The 14,796-nt window shown below is 59.0% G+C and overlaps 2 protein-coding genes across 2 annotated transcripts in view; one reads left to right on the top strand and one right to left on the bottom strand.

Moving 5' to 3' along the window:
* Positions 1-334: 334 nt before the first annotated feature.
* ZP4 (zona pellucida glycoprotein 4) lies at positions 335-6,077 on the top strand (the record flags this gene model as incomplete). Its single annotated transcript, XM_084868501.1, has 14 exons — positions 335-426; positions 568-674; positions 904-1,143; positions 1,362-1,483; positions 1,567-1,669; positions 2,180-2,329; positions 2,903-3,090; positions 3,295-3,392; positions 3,912-4,042; positions 4,214-4,403; positions 4,489-4,636; positions 4,879-4,954; positions 5,676-5,792; positions 5,974-6,077. The coding sequence occupies 14 exons, from the start codon at positions 335-337 to the stop codon at positions 6,075-6,077; spliced, it is 1,866 nt and encodes a 621-aa protein (XP_084724627.1).
* A 2,404-nt stretch (positions 6,078-8,481) lies between these two features.
* RYR2 (ryanodine receptor 2) overlaps positions 8,482-14,796 on the bottom strand; it is a 167,256-nt gene continuing 160,941 nt past the window's right edge. The window contains exons 97-104 of the mRNA XM_084868643.1: positions 14,735-14,795; positions 13,469-13,615; positions 12,039-12,173; positions 11,336-11,492; positions 10,914-10,978; positions 10,690-10,790; positions 10,528-10,579; positions 8,482-9,846 (exon numbers count right to left, since the gene is read on the bottom strand). Coding sequence (XP_084724769.1) covers positions 9,751-9,846; positions 10,528-10,579; positions 10,690-10,790; positions 10,914-10,978; positions 11,336-11,492; positions 12,039-12,173; positions 13,469-13,615; positions 14,735-14,795 — 814 coding nt within the window. The 3' untranslated portion in view covers positions 8,482-9,750. The remainder of the gene's footprint in view (positions 9,847-10,527; positions 10,580-10,689; positions 10,791-10,913; positions 10,979-11,335; positions 11,493-12,038; positions 12,174-13,468; positions 13,616-14,734; position 14,796) is intronic.

The raw sequence follows: 14,796 nt of genomic DNA, 5'->3' as shown, positions 1-14,796 counted from the left end.
AGCACACAACCTGGGCATGTGCCCTGACCGGGAATGGAACCGTGACCTCCTGGTTCACAGGGGGACCCTCCATGGCTGAGCCACGCCGGCCGACAATTCTGTGCTTTGGCTGAGATGTTTAGCCAGCGTGGGAGGTGGTTTCAGAGGGTAAACACGAGGCTAGGAGTTCGCGGGAGCACAGAGGTGGGAGTCCCTGTGGTCCCCTCCCAGGGGAGTGAATCCCCATCCCTATACCTCTCCGGGTGCCCCCGCCGCCTGGCCTGGCGCTGTGACTGAGCGGGGCAGGGAGCACAGGGGCGCGGAGAGAGAGCCAGGACCCCCAGTCCCTGGTGGAATGTCGCTGAAGCACATCGAGGACCGAGACAGGCTCCGGGGCCCGTCAGGACTCCGGGCTGTCCTCTCGGGACCAGGGGATGCCCTGTCAGCGTACCCCAGGGGCCGGCGGGCATTTTCCTGGGATCTCAAGCCAGGCCCGTGGTGCCCTGGCTTCTCGGGAAAGCTTAGCACCTGTGGGCACGGGACAGGGTCCTGTGGGCCCTGACCACGCAACACACACGCTCCCACCAGGGGCTACTGTGCCCACATGACAGACGGGAACATGGAGGCCGCCAGTGGAACCCTGCCCGGGGGCTGCAGCTCCCGGCGGCAGAGCAGGGCCGGCCCCGACGGGCAGGGTGAGCCGTCTGCTCTGCCCTGGCCCCGTGGGAGCCTCCGGATAACAGGCCCCAGGTTTCCCTGGCCCCCGGGGGCCCTCGATCCGATCGCCATGCTTAACCCGCTTAACCCCGGGCAGCTGCCGGCCGGGCTGGGTCCCAGGAGCCGGAGGGAGCCGACGGGAGCCCCACCTGCGGGGCCGGCTGTGCCCACACCTTCTCCCCATAAAAGGGGCCCTCGGGCACCCAGACGCCGGCTCCTCCGGCTCCAGCACCGCCCTCGACCTCGGCATGCACCGCGCTCCCCCCCGTGCCATGCGGCTGTGCCCACTGCTGCTCTGGCTGCCGCTATCTCTGGCCCTGAGCGGACAGCCCGAGCCCCAGGCCCCGGGAGATGGGGGTGAACTGCACTGCGGGCCCCAGGGCCTCCAGTTCACCCTGCACCCCCAGGGCCCGGGCTCGGGGCCTCCTCCCGCGCTGATAGCCTGGGGTAAGGCTGCACCCCGACCCCCCCGGCCTGGACCCCCTGTGCCTGGGCAATGGCTCCTTCCCCCCCTCGGCCTCCTCCTTCCTCCTGTCCTCCCAGGGGCCCTCGGGTTCCTCTCCTGGGCGGTGGGTGGCCCCGTGGAGCTGGCCGCTCCGGCCCGGTCGCCGTGGTGACTGGCCCCCTGGGACCTTTGCCCTCTCCCCCTCCCCCCTCCCCCCCAGACGACCATGGGCTGCCACACCGGCTGCAGAACGACTCCGGCTGCGGCACCCGGGTGACGGTGGGCCAGGGCAGCGCCCTGGTGCTGGAGGCGGCCTACGGCGGCTGCTACGTCTCCGAGTGGGTGAGTGGGACCCGGGCCTGGAGGACCCCCCACACATACACGAGCGGTCCAGCCCCCAGGCTGACGCCCGCCCGTCTCTGCAGGGTTCCCAGCACGTCATGCCCGTGGGGCTGGAGCAGGCGGGCACGGCTGGGCACAAAGCAGTGGCGAGGACCCAGCTGCTCAGGTGCCCCGTGGGGCCCCCAGGTACGGGCTATGATTGACACCTGTCCCTCGTGATTGACACCTGTCCCTCGTGATTGACACCTGCCACTCGTGATTGACACCTGCCACTCGTGATTGACACCTGCCTCTTGTGATTGACACCTGCCACTCATGAACGAAGGCGGGGCCTGACCCCCCCCCCCCCCACACACACACATCCTTTGGATCACCTCCACCTGTGGCCCCGGGTCTAAAGGGGCAACGCTGATAACCGGGGTTCCAGGCCCGCCCAGACCTTGCTGATCAGGAAGGCGGGCAGGATGCCAGTCCTGGCGGAGGGCACCCCCACGGGAGACACGTCCCTTGCAGGAGAGTCAGGAGCCCCAGCTTCTCGGGAATCTCCTTAGACCTTCCTTCTCGGAAAGGCCCGAGTTCGGGGTCTCTCCCAGCTGGCCCCGATTGGCTGCGTCCCCGGGACTCACCGCAGGTGGGACAGGGGCCCCTGCAGCCCGGCTCCAGCCCAGCCCGGCGGCTCTGCTCCCCACCCTCCAGGCCGCGACGCGCTGGGCGCTCACCTGTGCGACTCGGTCCCCGCGGGCGACAGGCTGGCCTGCGCCCCGGCTTCCTCCACGCCCCAGGCCTGCAAGGTGCTGGGCTGCTGCTACGACCCGGGCAGCAGGGCCTGTTACTATGGAAACACAGGTGAGGTGGCTTCCCTGCCCGTTACCTGCAGCTGAGCCTGGGGGAGGGCTGGTCACCCACCGCCATCAGGAGGCAGGTGCTGGGCGGGACCAGGGGCTGGAGGCAGCTGATCGATGTTTCTCTCTCTCTCTCATCGATGTTCCTAACTCCCTACCCCTCTCCCTTCCTCTCTGTAAAAAAAATCAATAAAATATATTAAAAAAAATAATATGAATGCCGCCTGGAAGCCAAGTCCAGGTGCAGGTGCCACCTGGGTGAGCCCGGAATGGCCTGCCCCGGCCAGAGGGGGGCCACAGGGTCTCCACACCCCACATCCCACTGAGGTTTCCCAGTGCGAGTGGGTGCAGGCCCCTCTGTCCTAAGCTCTAAAGATGGCGAATAAGAGCCACTGAGGTGACACAGGGAGGCACCCGTGAAGGGTCCTGAGCCGGGAGTAGGCAGCTGGACCGGCACTCGGTCCCGGCCGCCCATGCCACCCTCTGGGGGGCGCCATGGACATAACGGAACTCTTGGGGTCCCGGGCAGCCGGCCGTCGCCGGCGGAGACACCCCTGAGCAGCCTCTGCCGTTGCAGTGACCTCCCGCTGCAGCCGGGACGGCCACTTCTCCGTGGCCGTGGCCCGCAACGTCACCTCGCCGCCCCTGCTCCTGGACTCCGTGCGCCTGGCCCTGGGGAACGACAGCGAATGCCGCCCCCTGGTGGCCACGCGGGCCTTTGCCCTGTTCCGGTTCCCCTTCACGGCCTGTGGGACCACCAGATGGGTGAGCACTGGACCCCCCGCCGGGGTCCTCACCCTGGAGGCGGCTGGGGCAGGGGGAGCTGGGGTTCTGGGCAGGAAGGGTCTCCTGGTGCTGCGTCCAGGGGGCTGGTCTCCAGGACGGGAGAGCTCACCCCATGGCCAGTAGGGGCTGGGGGCAGGGCCCTGGCCAGCAGGCAGGCCACATCTCCTGCCTCTGCTTTCCCAGGTCACTGGGGACCAGGCCGTCTATGAAAACGAGCTGGTGGCAGCCCAGGATGTGAGAACCTGGAGCCGAGGCTCCATCACCCGGGACAGCACCTTCAGGTAAAGGCCTTAGCTCCCCTGGGCCGAGCTGCTCCCCGGGGCCGAGCTGCCCTCCTGGCATAAAGCAGGGGCTGGTAGTTGAGTCCTCGGTGCCCAGACCCCGACTCCATGGGACGTTTCCTGGCGACCAGAGAACCTGTCGCCTGCCTGACCCCAGTGTTTCTGGCCTCCAGACGTTTCTTGTCAACTGTCTCCCCTCCTGAACCTCCGTTCTGGTTCTATCTTCATATCAGATCCCTGTACGCTCTTCCCCGGCTGTACTCTCCACCGACGACGCCTGTTTCTACAGGGCCATGTCTGTTCTCGGGAATTTCTGACATCTTCCTCTCTTAAATATTGACACCTTTCCACAGTGGTCTCCCCAACTCAAATAGAGCCCCCCCACTACCACCACCACCAAGGCCAGGAAACACGCCTATCATATTGACAAGCATGTCCCCTGGTACTTAGTAACTCCTCCAGCATGACACGCCAGGGGCCCTGCCCGCCGGGAAGCACCTGACGCCCGTTTCTCTGCAGACTCCGTGTCAGCTGCACCTACCCCGTGAGCAGCAGCGCCCTCCCGGTCAACGTCCAGGTCTTCCTCCTCCCACCGCCCCTTCCCAAGAGCCAGCCCGGAGCCCTCACCCTGGAGCTTCAGATCGCCAAAGGTGAGACTCTCCCGGCCGGAGCTCTCGGCTGCAGCCCAAGCCTGTCCCTCTCCGGGGCGAGGAGACCCTGCCGGTGCCACGGGACCCTGGCCAGAGGCGATGGCCCATCTCACGCGGCCCCGAGTGTCCCGGCTCCTCCTCCTCGCCTCCCCTCACCGTGGCCTCTTGCAGATGGGAACTACAGCTCCTACTACGGCGCGGGGGACTACCCGGTGGTGAAGCTGCTCCGGGACCCCATCTACGTGGAGGTGGCCCTCCGCCACAGGACCGACCCCGGCCTGGGGCTGCTGCTGCGTCAGTGCTGGGCCACGGCCGGCCCCGACCCCGGGCAGCAGCCGCAGTGGGCGCTGCTGGTGGACGGGTGAGCGGCTCTCGCCTGTGCCCGAGGCAGCCCTGCCCCAGGACCCCCCCCCACCCCGCCCCCTGACTGTGGGTGTCATGCTTAGATGCCCCTACACCGGAGACAACTACCAGACCCAGCTGATCCGCATCCCGGAGAACGAGAGCCTGCCATTCCCGTCCCACGCCCAGCGGTTCAGCATCTTCACCTTCAGCTTCGTGGACGCGGGGGCCGGACGGGCGCTCGGGGGGATGGTACGATGCTCCTTCCCTGCCCCCGGAGGGGCCCTGCACCCCCAGCTCCATGGTCTCCCGGGTCGGCTGCTGGTGCTGCCTCAGAATGATCCTGGGTACCAGTGGCCCTGTGGTATGGGCTTGGGCTGTTGGGATCTGCTAACCCCTCTGGACAGCCTCGGGGGTTAGAGGGGGGGAAGATGGGACTCTCAGCCCCTCAGGATGGGGGGCTACGCCGTGACCCCCACTCTCTCGGCTCCCAGGTGTTCCTGCACTGCAGCGTGTCCGTCTGCCGGCCCTCAGGGTCCCCGTCCTGTGCAGCCTGCCCTGTGACCAGGCGTGAGTATCCAAGCTCCCGACACGGGTCCTGGGTAACCCCTACCCCGTGGGCACGTGACTCGGACTGGAGACGAGCCTATGAACGAGGCCTCTCCAAGGACTTCTAGATGCTTCCGAACCCCAGGCCTTCTCATCAGAAGTTAAAATCCTCCAGCCACTCTCGGCCTTGGCATTTTCCATCGGGATTGTCACTAAGCCAGGGCCCGATACACACACACACACACACACACACACACACACACACACACACACCTGTTAAGTGTCGCATGTCTGACTCCAACACTACCGAATCCACATCCCTCTCAAACTAGAACCAACTTCAGCTTCGTCGAAAGACATGGCATTCAAACAAAGCTCTGCTCTGTGAACCATCGCCAGTTATTTCTACCGAGGTCTTCATACGCTATTTATTGTATAAAGAACTATTCAGGAAAGAAGGGCAGGGCAGGGCAGTCTGACATGACCTGGATGCCCCCATTCTGGAGCCCCTGAGGTAACGGCTCCATGAAGTCTGTCTTGTCAGATTCCTATTACCGTGCTAACGAGGTTTAAGACCTGCTCGTCGGAGACTCAGCAGATGGGATTTAACATGGCCTTTGCTTCAGGCCTGGAGCAGAGCTGTCCATGTGGAGGAACCCTGCCTCGCATCGGACTCTCGTACCCTAACCCCCCACAACCCCGTGTGCAAAACGCTAACACCCCCTCCCGCCTCCTCCGACAGGGAGAAGAAGCTCTGAGGCCCAGGACCCCAACGGCACCGCCAGCATTTCCAGCCTGGGCCCCATGATCCTGCTCCAGGCCTCCGAGGACCCTGCCACAGAGCTTCCTACAGACTCCAGTGAGTGAAGACTTAACGGCCTGCCTGGGGCAGGAGGCAAACCAAAGCTTTCCCTCCTCCCCCTCCTCCCCCTCCTCCCCCTCCACTCCCCCTCCCTCACCATCCACATCGACTGCTCAGGTGGCAGCTTATTCTGCCCAGGTCACCGCCCTCACCTCCCCTCCCCTCCCCTCCCCGCCAGGTGCTGCGGGAGACCCCCAGGCCTTGTGGGTGGCCGGAGCCTCGGGGACCCTCATCGTGGGAGTTCTGGGCGTGACCTACCTGGCCGTGAAGAAATGGAGCTGAGTTCCCCGCACCAAACGCACTAATAAACGTGATTTCCCCAGCAGCCTGTGCCCGCGTCTCATTGGGTGGTCTCTGGGTAGCTCGTTGTCTGTCTGCTGTTGGCATCTCTCCTTCCCAGCTGGAGGGCGAGGAAGGGGTGCGATGTACCACGAACAGAGTAACACCTGTGGCTCTTTACCTTCCTCCCCGGGCAGCCCTGACAGGCGCCTGGTAGACCAGCTGTCCCCACTCATCAGTAAGAGGGAACTTTTGGTTGCCTGGCCTTTCAGCACCGTCTTCATCTTGGCTCTTAAACAGCTGCTTAGGGGTGAAAATCAGGCCCCCCTTCAACAGCTGAGTGGGGAGCAATAGTCACTTAATAGATCGGGGCCCTCGACGGGACAGGAGTCATCCCAGATGCTTGGCTACACACCCGAGTCTCATGAACACCGAGCAAGGGGGCAATCACCCCCAACTCCCAGGACCTGGGACATCCAGAAGTCAAACCCCACCAAGTGTGGGAGGCTGCCTGAGAGGAACGGGTGTGAGAAGCCAGGATCACTAGGGCAAGTCATGGGAAAGCTGGAATGAGGACCAATTCCATCTTGCCCAGAAAGCGCTCGGCTCTCGATTTCATCCAATGCCCACCTGGGTAAAGGAAGCACGTGTCTCTCATGTTACTTTATCCAATCCTAGAGGTTCTAGCCCTCCCCCTCCCCCTCACCTCCTTAGCTTTCTCTCGCCTCCCTAATCTACCACCAGTGGATTTCATGTAATTCACTTAGGTCCGTGGTCGGCAAACTGCGGCTCTATGGCCCCTTGAGGGTGGCTTTTCCACAAAATACCACGGCCTGGGCGAGTCTATGTTGAAGTGGCGTTAGAAGTTTAGTTTAAAAAACGTGGCTCAATCGTTGTGCTGTTGATATTTGGCTTCGTTGACTGAGTTTGCGGACCACTGGCCTAGAGGGTAACTTACTGAGGCCATTGCAGCAGGAGGCAGAGATGAGGAAGGGAAGGGGGTTGCTGATTGCCCTGGTGGGAGGGAAGGTGATTGGGGTTAGATGGGGAATGATTGGGGTGAGCAGGATGGTGGGAAGGTTGGAAGCTTTAGGAGTAAAGCAAAAAGGAAGACTATTGCCTATTGCAACCTGCAGAGTTCCTTACGAGGGCGCTGTTCTCAGATTGTCCACAGGCAGCACTATTGTAAAACCTCCACTCGGCCCCCATCCCAGCCAGAGCCTGGGCTCAGAGGACTGGGGAGAGAGGACCAGAGTTCAGGTCCCAGCAGCAAAGAGCTGGGCGCCCTCAGCCTCACGCCTGGGAAGACAGTTCCAGTCCCGAAGCCAACCCTGTTCCCGTTTAGCCTGGAGGAGAAGGAGTAGAGCCTCCGCGGCCAATGCCATCTCCTGGCCAGACTGAGCCAGTTTCCATAACGGTCCCCGCTTCCCACAGAGCCCGCCCACGCGCCGGCCAGCTGCTGGGGGCAGACGGGCTGGCAGGCTCGGCAGCTGCCCGGGGCCGCCTGGCGCTGGGAGATAAGGCCACCCTGTGGCCCGGCCCAGTTCCCATGGGGACGTTGTGGCGGGCGGATGCACTGTCCTATTGGCGACGCCTCCACGTTTGAAGCTGTCCCGCTGAGGACGGGAGAGAGAAGAATTGCGATGCCAAAGGCATCTCAGCAGACGGACAGACTGGAGAGGGCAGGGACCACAGTGTCTTCCTATTGCCTGCAGCCTTCGCCTGGCTCTGACCGGCACTAGGTGACCAGCGGGCAGTGAGTGGCCACGTGGCTGAAGCCCATTATCCTCCATCCCAAAGCTTTCCCACGGCAGGTCTCTCTCCCCTGGGCGCCGAGACCCCTGTCACTGTCCCCTGCCTCTGAGCCGGCACAGCTCCAGACGGAGGAACGGCCTTCAGAAGCCACCTTGAGCACTGACAGGTCCACACGCAAGATTCCTAGTTCCCTGAAAACCTTTCATCAACGGATGGTGTCCCAAATTTTCAAGGAGAAAACGCAAACCCCAACCATCCTAATCGAGATGAATATTACAACTGAACCTAGGTTTTTTTGGTTTTTTTTAAGACACGATTTAATAACATAAACAGCTACAAAAACCAGCGGAGCAGTCTGTAGAACTCTGTACAGAAATAAGGCAGACAGCCCGGCCAGTGTGGCTCAGTGGCTGAGTGCCCACCTAGGAACCAGGAGGCCAGGGCACATGCCCTGTTTTCGGGCTTGATTCCCAGTAGGGGGCGTGCAGGAGGCAGCCGATCCATGATTCCCTCTCACCATGGATGTTTCTCTCTCTCCCTCTCTGAAACCAATCCTATATCATAAAAGGGTAACATGCAAATGGACCCTAAAGGCAGAATGATCGGGAACGGCCGGTTCTAAGGGAGACGGACAGAGAAGAGGCGGCACACGTTAGTTAAATAGTTTAATCAGAGCAGTGTTACAACCCTAAATTAAAAGAGCCCCAAGGTTGGCCACGTGGCCTTGCTTCCATCCCACTGCCTTCCTCCCAGCATCCACTGGGAAGGACCCCAATGGAGTGACTGATCCCATCCCCCCGGGGTTTATGCAACCGACCAACTCCCTGAATGGATATTGCTTCAGCGTCGATATTGAGGAATGGCCGGACGAGAAGTCCTCGGCTCGGCCGCTGGTCACAGGTGGCGGGAAGAGAGGGCCCCAGGATGGCTCAGGTCCGCATCGGTCTCGGCGGGTGGACGGTGCCGGCTGCGGACGCGGGGGCCCACGGCGCCCCGTCTCGCTGTGGACCAGTGACGGGGACCGTTCTCGCGGGACCAGCCGGCCTCGGAGGGTCTCTCCGTCGGTGGAAACTTGCATCATGGACATGCAGCGAGTTCTGTCGGAGGTTGTGTGTCTGCGGTCTGTTGCACACGAGGATCGGTTTCATCGAGTTGCGGGGTTGCCTCAGAGCATGGCGGGGAGGGGAGCTGGGCCGTCGGGGGGCGTGATGGGGGGGATGAGAGGAACCCCTCGTCACGAGGCCGGCCACCGGCTCCTTGGAAAGTGCACGGCCTGCTTTGCCACCTCCCCCACCCAGTACAAGGACAAGGAAAAAACGCACAAAACCAACCGAAGGAGAACAAGTGGACATGAAAATAAGATGCTCCACGCACGCGTCTTCTGCATAGCTCAGCCCACTGAGTAAGGCACTGTTTCCCTCGCCACCGGCGGAGGCACTGCAGCTGGGGACCGCCAGGTCCCTCCTGGGACGGAGGCGTGAGGGGCCCCGGGCGCGGCCCGCCTTCCCCCGACCTCGCCCTCGGGGAGCTCCCGGCGTCCTGCAAGGACGTCTGTCCGTGTTATGACTGAGTGTCCAGATGGCTTTCTTTCCCGAGTTCCATGTGGTCTGCGGATGAGTACGAGTGGTTCTTCCGTGGTGATTCTCAAAGAAAATACACAAGCGGGGGGAGGCCCGGCCAGGAGCACGGCCACTGCCCCCAGGAAGCATGGAAGGCGGCAAGTCTCACATCAGCGGATGTTTGCAAGAGACAGAGTCAGAGAGAGTCAGAGAGAGAGTTAGAGAGGCAGAGAGGCAGAGAGGCAGAGAAAGAGAGAGGCAGAGAGAGAGAGGCAGAGAGAGAGAGAGAGGCAGAGAGAGTGAGTGAGAGGCAGAGGGCCACGGAGGGAGCGGGTGCTCGGGTGTCCGGGTGGCGGTCTGAGTTAGTTCAGCTGGTCTTCATACTGCTTCCGGAAACAGTCCCCCGCGGGGAAGAACTCCCAGCACCTCTCCTGGTACATCTTCCACACGTAAGATTCCTGCGGGAGGAAGACAGGGCAGTGCCATCAGGTCTTCCCCAGCACCCATGTCCCCACAAAGTGTCAGACGAGCTCACAGCTGTGGGTACGTATGTCACGTGGGTACCGTTGTGTCATTACACGTGGACACGGATGTCACTGGAGAAGCCCAGGTTCATTACCCGGGTCCTCACTGGGTCAGACCTGCTTACGTCTAGTAACAAACAGATCATCTTCATCCGGGCCACGATGCAATAATGGATAGGAATTAATTGTGGTAAATGATTTCGAGGGTTCTTTTAAAAATATTATTGCTCATTGACTCCTTCCAATTCAAACCATTAACAACTGGAAGTGAATTTTGTGGAGAGAGGATTTCAAATAGCTTAAGAACAACCTTTAATATGCAATTATTCTTCACTGCCCATGATATTGTGGGCGGAAGTGCATCTGAAAGCATCTGCTATCGATGAAGAGACCAAGGACATTATAAACATCAAAACCCAGAGTTCGCATCTTCAGCAGCAAGAGTGTGGTTGTTTTTTTTTCTTTCTATGAGCCCTGCACGCTGGTCCTGGCCGGGGCCTCCGTGTGACGGCGTGACTACTGTCTGGAGGGAACCCGCCTCAGGGTTTAATACCCAGCTCTGTCCCCAGGGCAGGCTCCCTTCCGCCCTGCCCTTCAGGCCGGTCCCCTCCCTACCTGCCCCGTGTGCTCCGTCTCGTCCTTGTTGATGAGATACATCAGGAAAAACCTGCGGAGACGAGAGGAGTCAGGATGAGCGTGTGGGGCGCCAGCATCCACAGGCCCTGGGAGGGGGGTGCAGGGGTGTGTGGGGCCGGGCGTGTGAGGGGGCACGCTCACAGGTAGTTGGCCAGGTTGTGCTCCTGCAGCGTGTGTGTCTCGAAGCCGTGGGGCACCGTGTCGAAGTAGTCGTTGCCTATCCCGCAGATGAAGCACTTGGTCTGCAGGACGAAGGAGAGACGGGACGTCAGCGCTCAGAGGCAGAGCCGAGCGCCCTGGCTCACACACTCAGCGCTCCGAGACAAAGGCGGGGGGGAGAGGGGGGGAGCACCCGTGAGGCTGACCTCCATGTCCTCCTTGACCTGCTCCTGCTGGTCTCGGAGTTCTCCAAACGCATCGATGATCAAACCTGGAGTTAGATAAAGATGCGGGTTAATTTAATCTTTATCACCCAGAGAATTGCCATTAACTCTGAATCCCTGGCTGACCTCCCTTGGGAGGGAATGTGTGCAGCCACGCTCGGCACCGCTCAACAATGGGGACCACCGTGGGCACCCCAACACTCCTCCAGGGCAGGGCCTCCTCCCTGTGGGACAGACGTGTGTGCAGTGAGGGGGCGACACAGATCAGACTCTGTCACAGCCACTCCATGCTGTGGAGCCCCAGTGTGCTGCTCACTTGTGTCTGGTCCCCAGTGAGGCCCTTCTCCCATGTGTCCTCTGGCCCTGTCTCCCCGGGGGATGGCTGCCTGGCGCCCGGGGGTTACCTTGTATGATGGCCAGGAGGATGACGATGACGAAGAAGAAGAAGGTGATGTCGAAGATGATCCGGTAGATCTCATACTCGTCGCCCGCCGGGTCCTCGATCTCGTCGCCAATGCCCCCTCCAGCCCGCACGCCCACGTACATGTGGAACATGTAGCACTGCGGAGAGAGGGCGCCTGCCGAGGACACTGGCCCTCACACCCACAGCCTCCCTTCTCTCTCTGAGCGAAGTCCTCCTCCTGGGACTGAGGTGCTCGCTCTCCGCCCTGTCCCGTCTCCGTACCTGTAACGTGATACAAACACCCCACCCACCCCCCCACCGGCCACCTGCCCGGCTTCACCTCCGCTGCCCGGTTTGCAACGCCCCCGTGGGCAGAGGGCTCAGCGGACAATTTTCTGTCCAGTTCTGGCTCCCAGTTTCCACGCCCACACCCCTGGGGGGCCCGGGACACCTCGCCTGCCAGGCCCAGCACAGGGGACACATCTGTGTATGACCATCCCCCGACCATGGCCTTGGGTTAGACTCTGGCTCTCCATGTGGGAAGAGGAGGTGTGGATGGGCTGCACGGACTCTAATGAGCAGGATGTTGGAGCTCCGATGTGCACCAGCTCCTGCTCTGACCCGGTCAAGGGTAACTGCACACGTTACTTAGGCTGAGGCAGGGATCCGTTTTCATCCATGCGAGACCTCACACGTGAACTTACCGTTAGCATGTCGTCACACTTCATATCCGGTGTGTCTCCATCTTCACTTTTGTTGTAGAATTTCCGGAAGAAATTGAATGCCACCACCGTGTACAGGTATACGACCACAGCCAACAAGCCCACGGTCAATACCAGCTGGAAAGCAACGTGACGTCATGTGTCAGGACATGAGAAAGGGCGGCTGTGGGAGGGATGGCTGTGGGGGACTTGGCCCACGCTGGACTCACTGACCCGATGTCTTTCTTTTCTTTTTTAAAAATATATTTTTTCATTGATTTCAGAGAGGAAGGGAGAGAGAAACATCAATGATGAGAGAGAATCATCGATCGCCCTGCCTCCTGCACGCCCCACACTGGGGATGGAGCCCGCAACCCAGGCCTGTGCCCTGGCTGGGAATCAAGCGGTGACCTCACAGTTCCTAGTTCATAGGTGGATGTTCAACCACTGAGCCACACCAGCCAGGTGATTATATGCTTCTCCTACCTGTTTTCATATTCTCTTTATTTTACCAAGGTGTCAGATATTTTATGTAAAACTTGATTCCTTGGTTAATAAATGCATCCTGTAGCTGGAATATAAATAAACTGTCTTAATTTCATATCCAAGTTGATAATAAGCTGCTCAAAATGCTAATTTTTCTTTCTTCTAAATATCTGACAGTAGATACATTGCTCTTTCCTTTTATAATGTCTTTAATATACATTCCAATGAAAACTATCTCATTAAGTCAAATATATGTATTTTTTGTTAATCCTCATCTGAGGATATTTTCCCATTGATTTTTAGAGAGAATGGAAGGGAGGGAGAGAGACAGAGAGAGAAACTTCGATGTGAGAGGGACACATCCATTGGTTGCCTCCTGCACAGGCATGGTCCAAGGCCAGGGATGGAGCCTGCAACCAAGGTACATGCTCTTGACCAGAATTGTACCGGGACCCTTTAGTTTCCATATCTTAAAACTAAATATAAATTTGCATTGCTTCTAGCATCTGGAAAGACACACTATTAATGCTATATAATATAAATATTTTAAATATGTGCCTGAGAAGTCCTTTTCGGTAACGTAAAGCAATGATCAAAGTGAAAGACACTTGAAGAGCTGATAAGCAACACTGTTTGGAAGGCCAACATTTTCCCTGTGAAATGCCGCGGTTTAAAAGATCTTCCAGCCAAAACCAGTTTGGCTCAGTGGATAGAGCGTCACCCTGTGGACTGAAAGGTCCCGGGTTCGATTCCGGTCAAGGGCATGTACCTTGGTTGCGGGCACATCCCCAATAGGGGGTGTGCAAGAGGCAGCTGATGGATGATTCTCTCTCATCGATGTTTCTAACTCTCTGTCCCTCTCTCTTCCTCTCTGTAAAAAAAATCAATAAAATATATTAAAATAATAATAACAATCACAATAAAAAGCTCTTCCAAAAGCCTCTCACCTGCTTGCCGTTGTGCGTGACTGACGACAAGATGGTCCTCAGCGTCTTGAAGCCCATGGCGATGTCGAGAAGATGAGCCGCGAAGAAGAAGTTGTTGTAGTGCCCCAGCACGGACATGGTCATGTACCAGGCCAGGTACAGGAAGGACTGCACACGGGACGGACACACGTGCGTCAGAGAACAGAGCCCCTGACTGCCGTCCAGTGCCGGCTTCCCTCTAGGGCAGCCACTCCGTGTACTTCGCCTTCTCAGACTACAAATTCACGGAATTCTAATGATACACCCGGGGAGGGGCCTCCACCGTGAGAGAGATTGGCTGCAAGACGCCTTGCGAACAGGGGACAGTTCTAAGACACAGTCTGGGTTTGGGGCCTCAGGGGCGTCTCTAAGGTCCCTGGCGTCTGGGCTGTGGCTGAGTGAGGTGGGGGGTCGAGGCAGGAGAATGTGGGGTGTCCCAGTCTTTGGGAGAAGGGAACGCATGCTCACTCTGAGAGACAGTGTTAAGGTGAAGTGAGGCTTTAAGGACATGAACTGCGCGGGAGAAGCTGCAGCCTTAGCCCAAGGCCAGGGCACTCCTGGGCACAGGGTGGGGGGAGGCTGGGAGAGGAGTGTGAGGCCGGCTGACACCTGACAGCAGACACGCCTGGCTCAGCGGTCAGCCGTGTCTCAGGCTTCTCTGCAGCGACGCCCCGCAGCCAGCTAACGGGACAACTGACAGGAACAGTCATTTCATCCGAAAGCTTCAAGAACAAAACCTGTGACACTGTTGAGCAAGCCAGGTTGGAGGAAAAGGATCAGCTGCCGACAGCGGGTAGCTTTTGGTAACGAGACTTTTTCACTGTCCTTATGTTTATTCCAGAGGCTCTGCAGCTCTTTGGTAAATGAAGGATCAACACAATAATTACTTAATTTGGGAGAAACTAGAATTTATCATCAGCAGTATTTAAATCCTTTTTATGTATTTAAAACTTGCTTTTTAACGTCTACGAAACGTTGTAGTATGCCCCACCCAACTAAAACCTAAATGAAACTATACATAACTTGGCATCTCAGTTTCTTCTTGTATAAAAGGATGTTTTTTTCCCCTCTCAGCTACTAAAGAAAGGGACTGAGAGAGGCGATTAAGTGAATCGCCTTAATTAAGTGAATTGCCTTGATGCTGGGTCCTGCCCAGCTGGGCTCTGGGTTAAGGGAACTGATTTCGAAGAAACATCTGCAGCCAAAACAGCCTGAGGAACCGGAGTGCCTGGCGCTGCCGTGACTTACGTTGTCCGTGAAAACGACTCCGAGTTTCCACATCTGATACTTCACATCGATGGAGTTCAGTC

The sequence above is a fragment of the Pipistrellus hanaki genome (assembly GCF_964339955.1).
Source record: "Pipistrellus hanaki genome assembly, chromosome: 20".
Lineage (NCBI taxonomy): Eukaryota > Metazoa > Chordata > Mammalia > Chiroptera > Vespertilionidae > Pipistrellus > Pipistrellus hanaki.
This window is presented reverse-complemented; position numbering and strand designations above follow the sequence as displayed.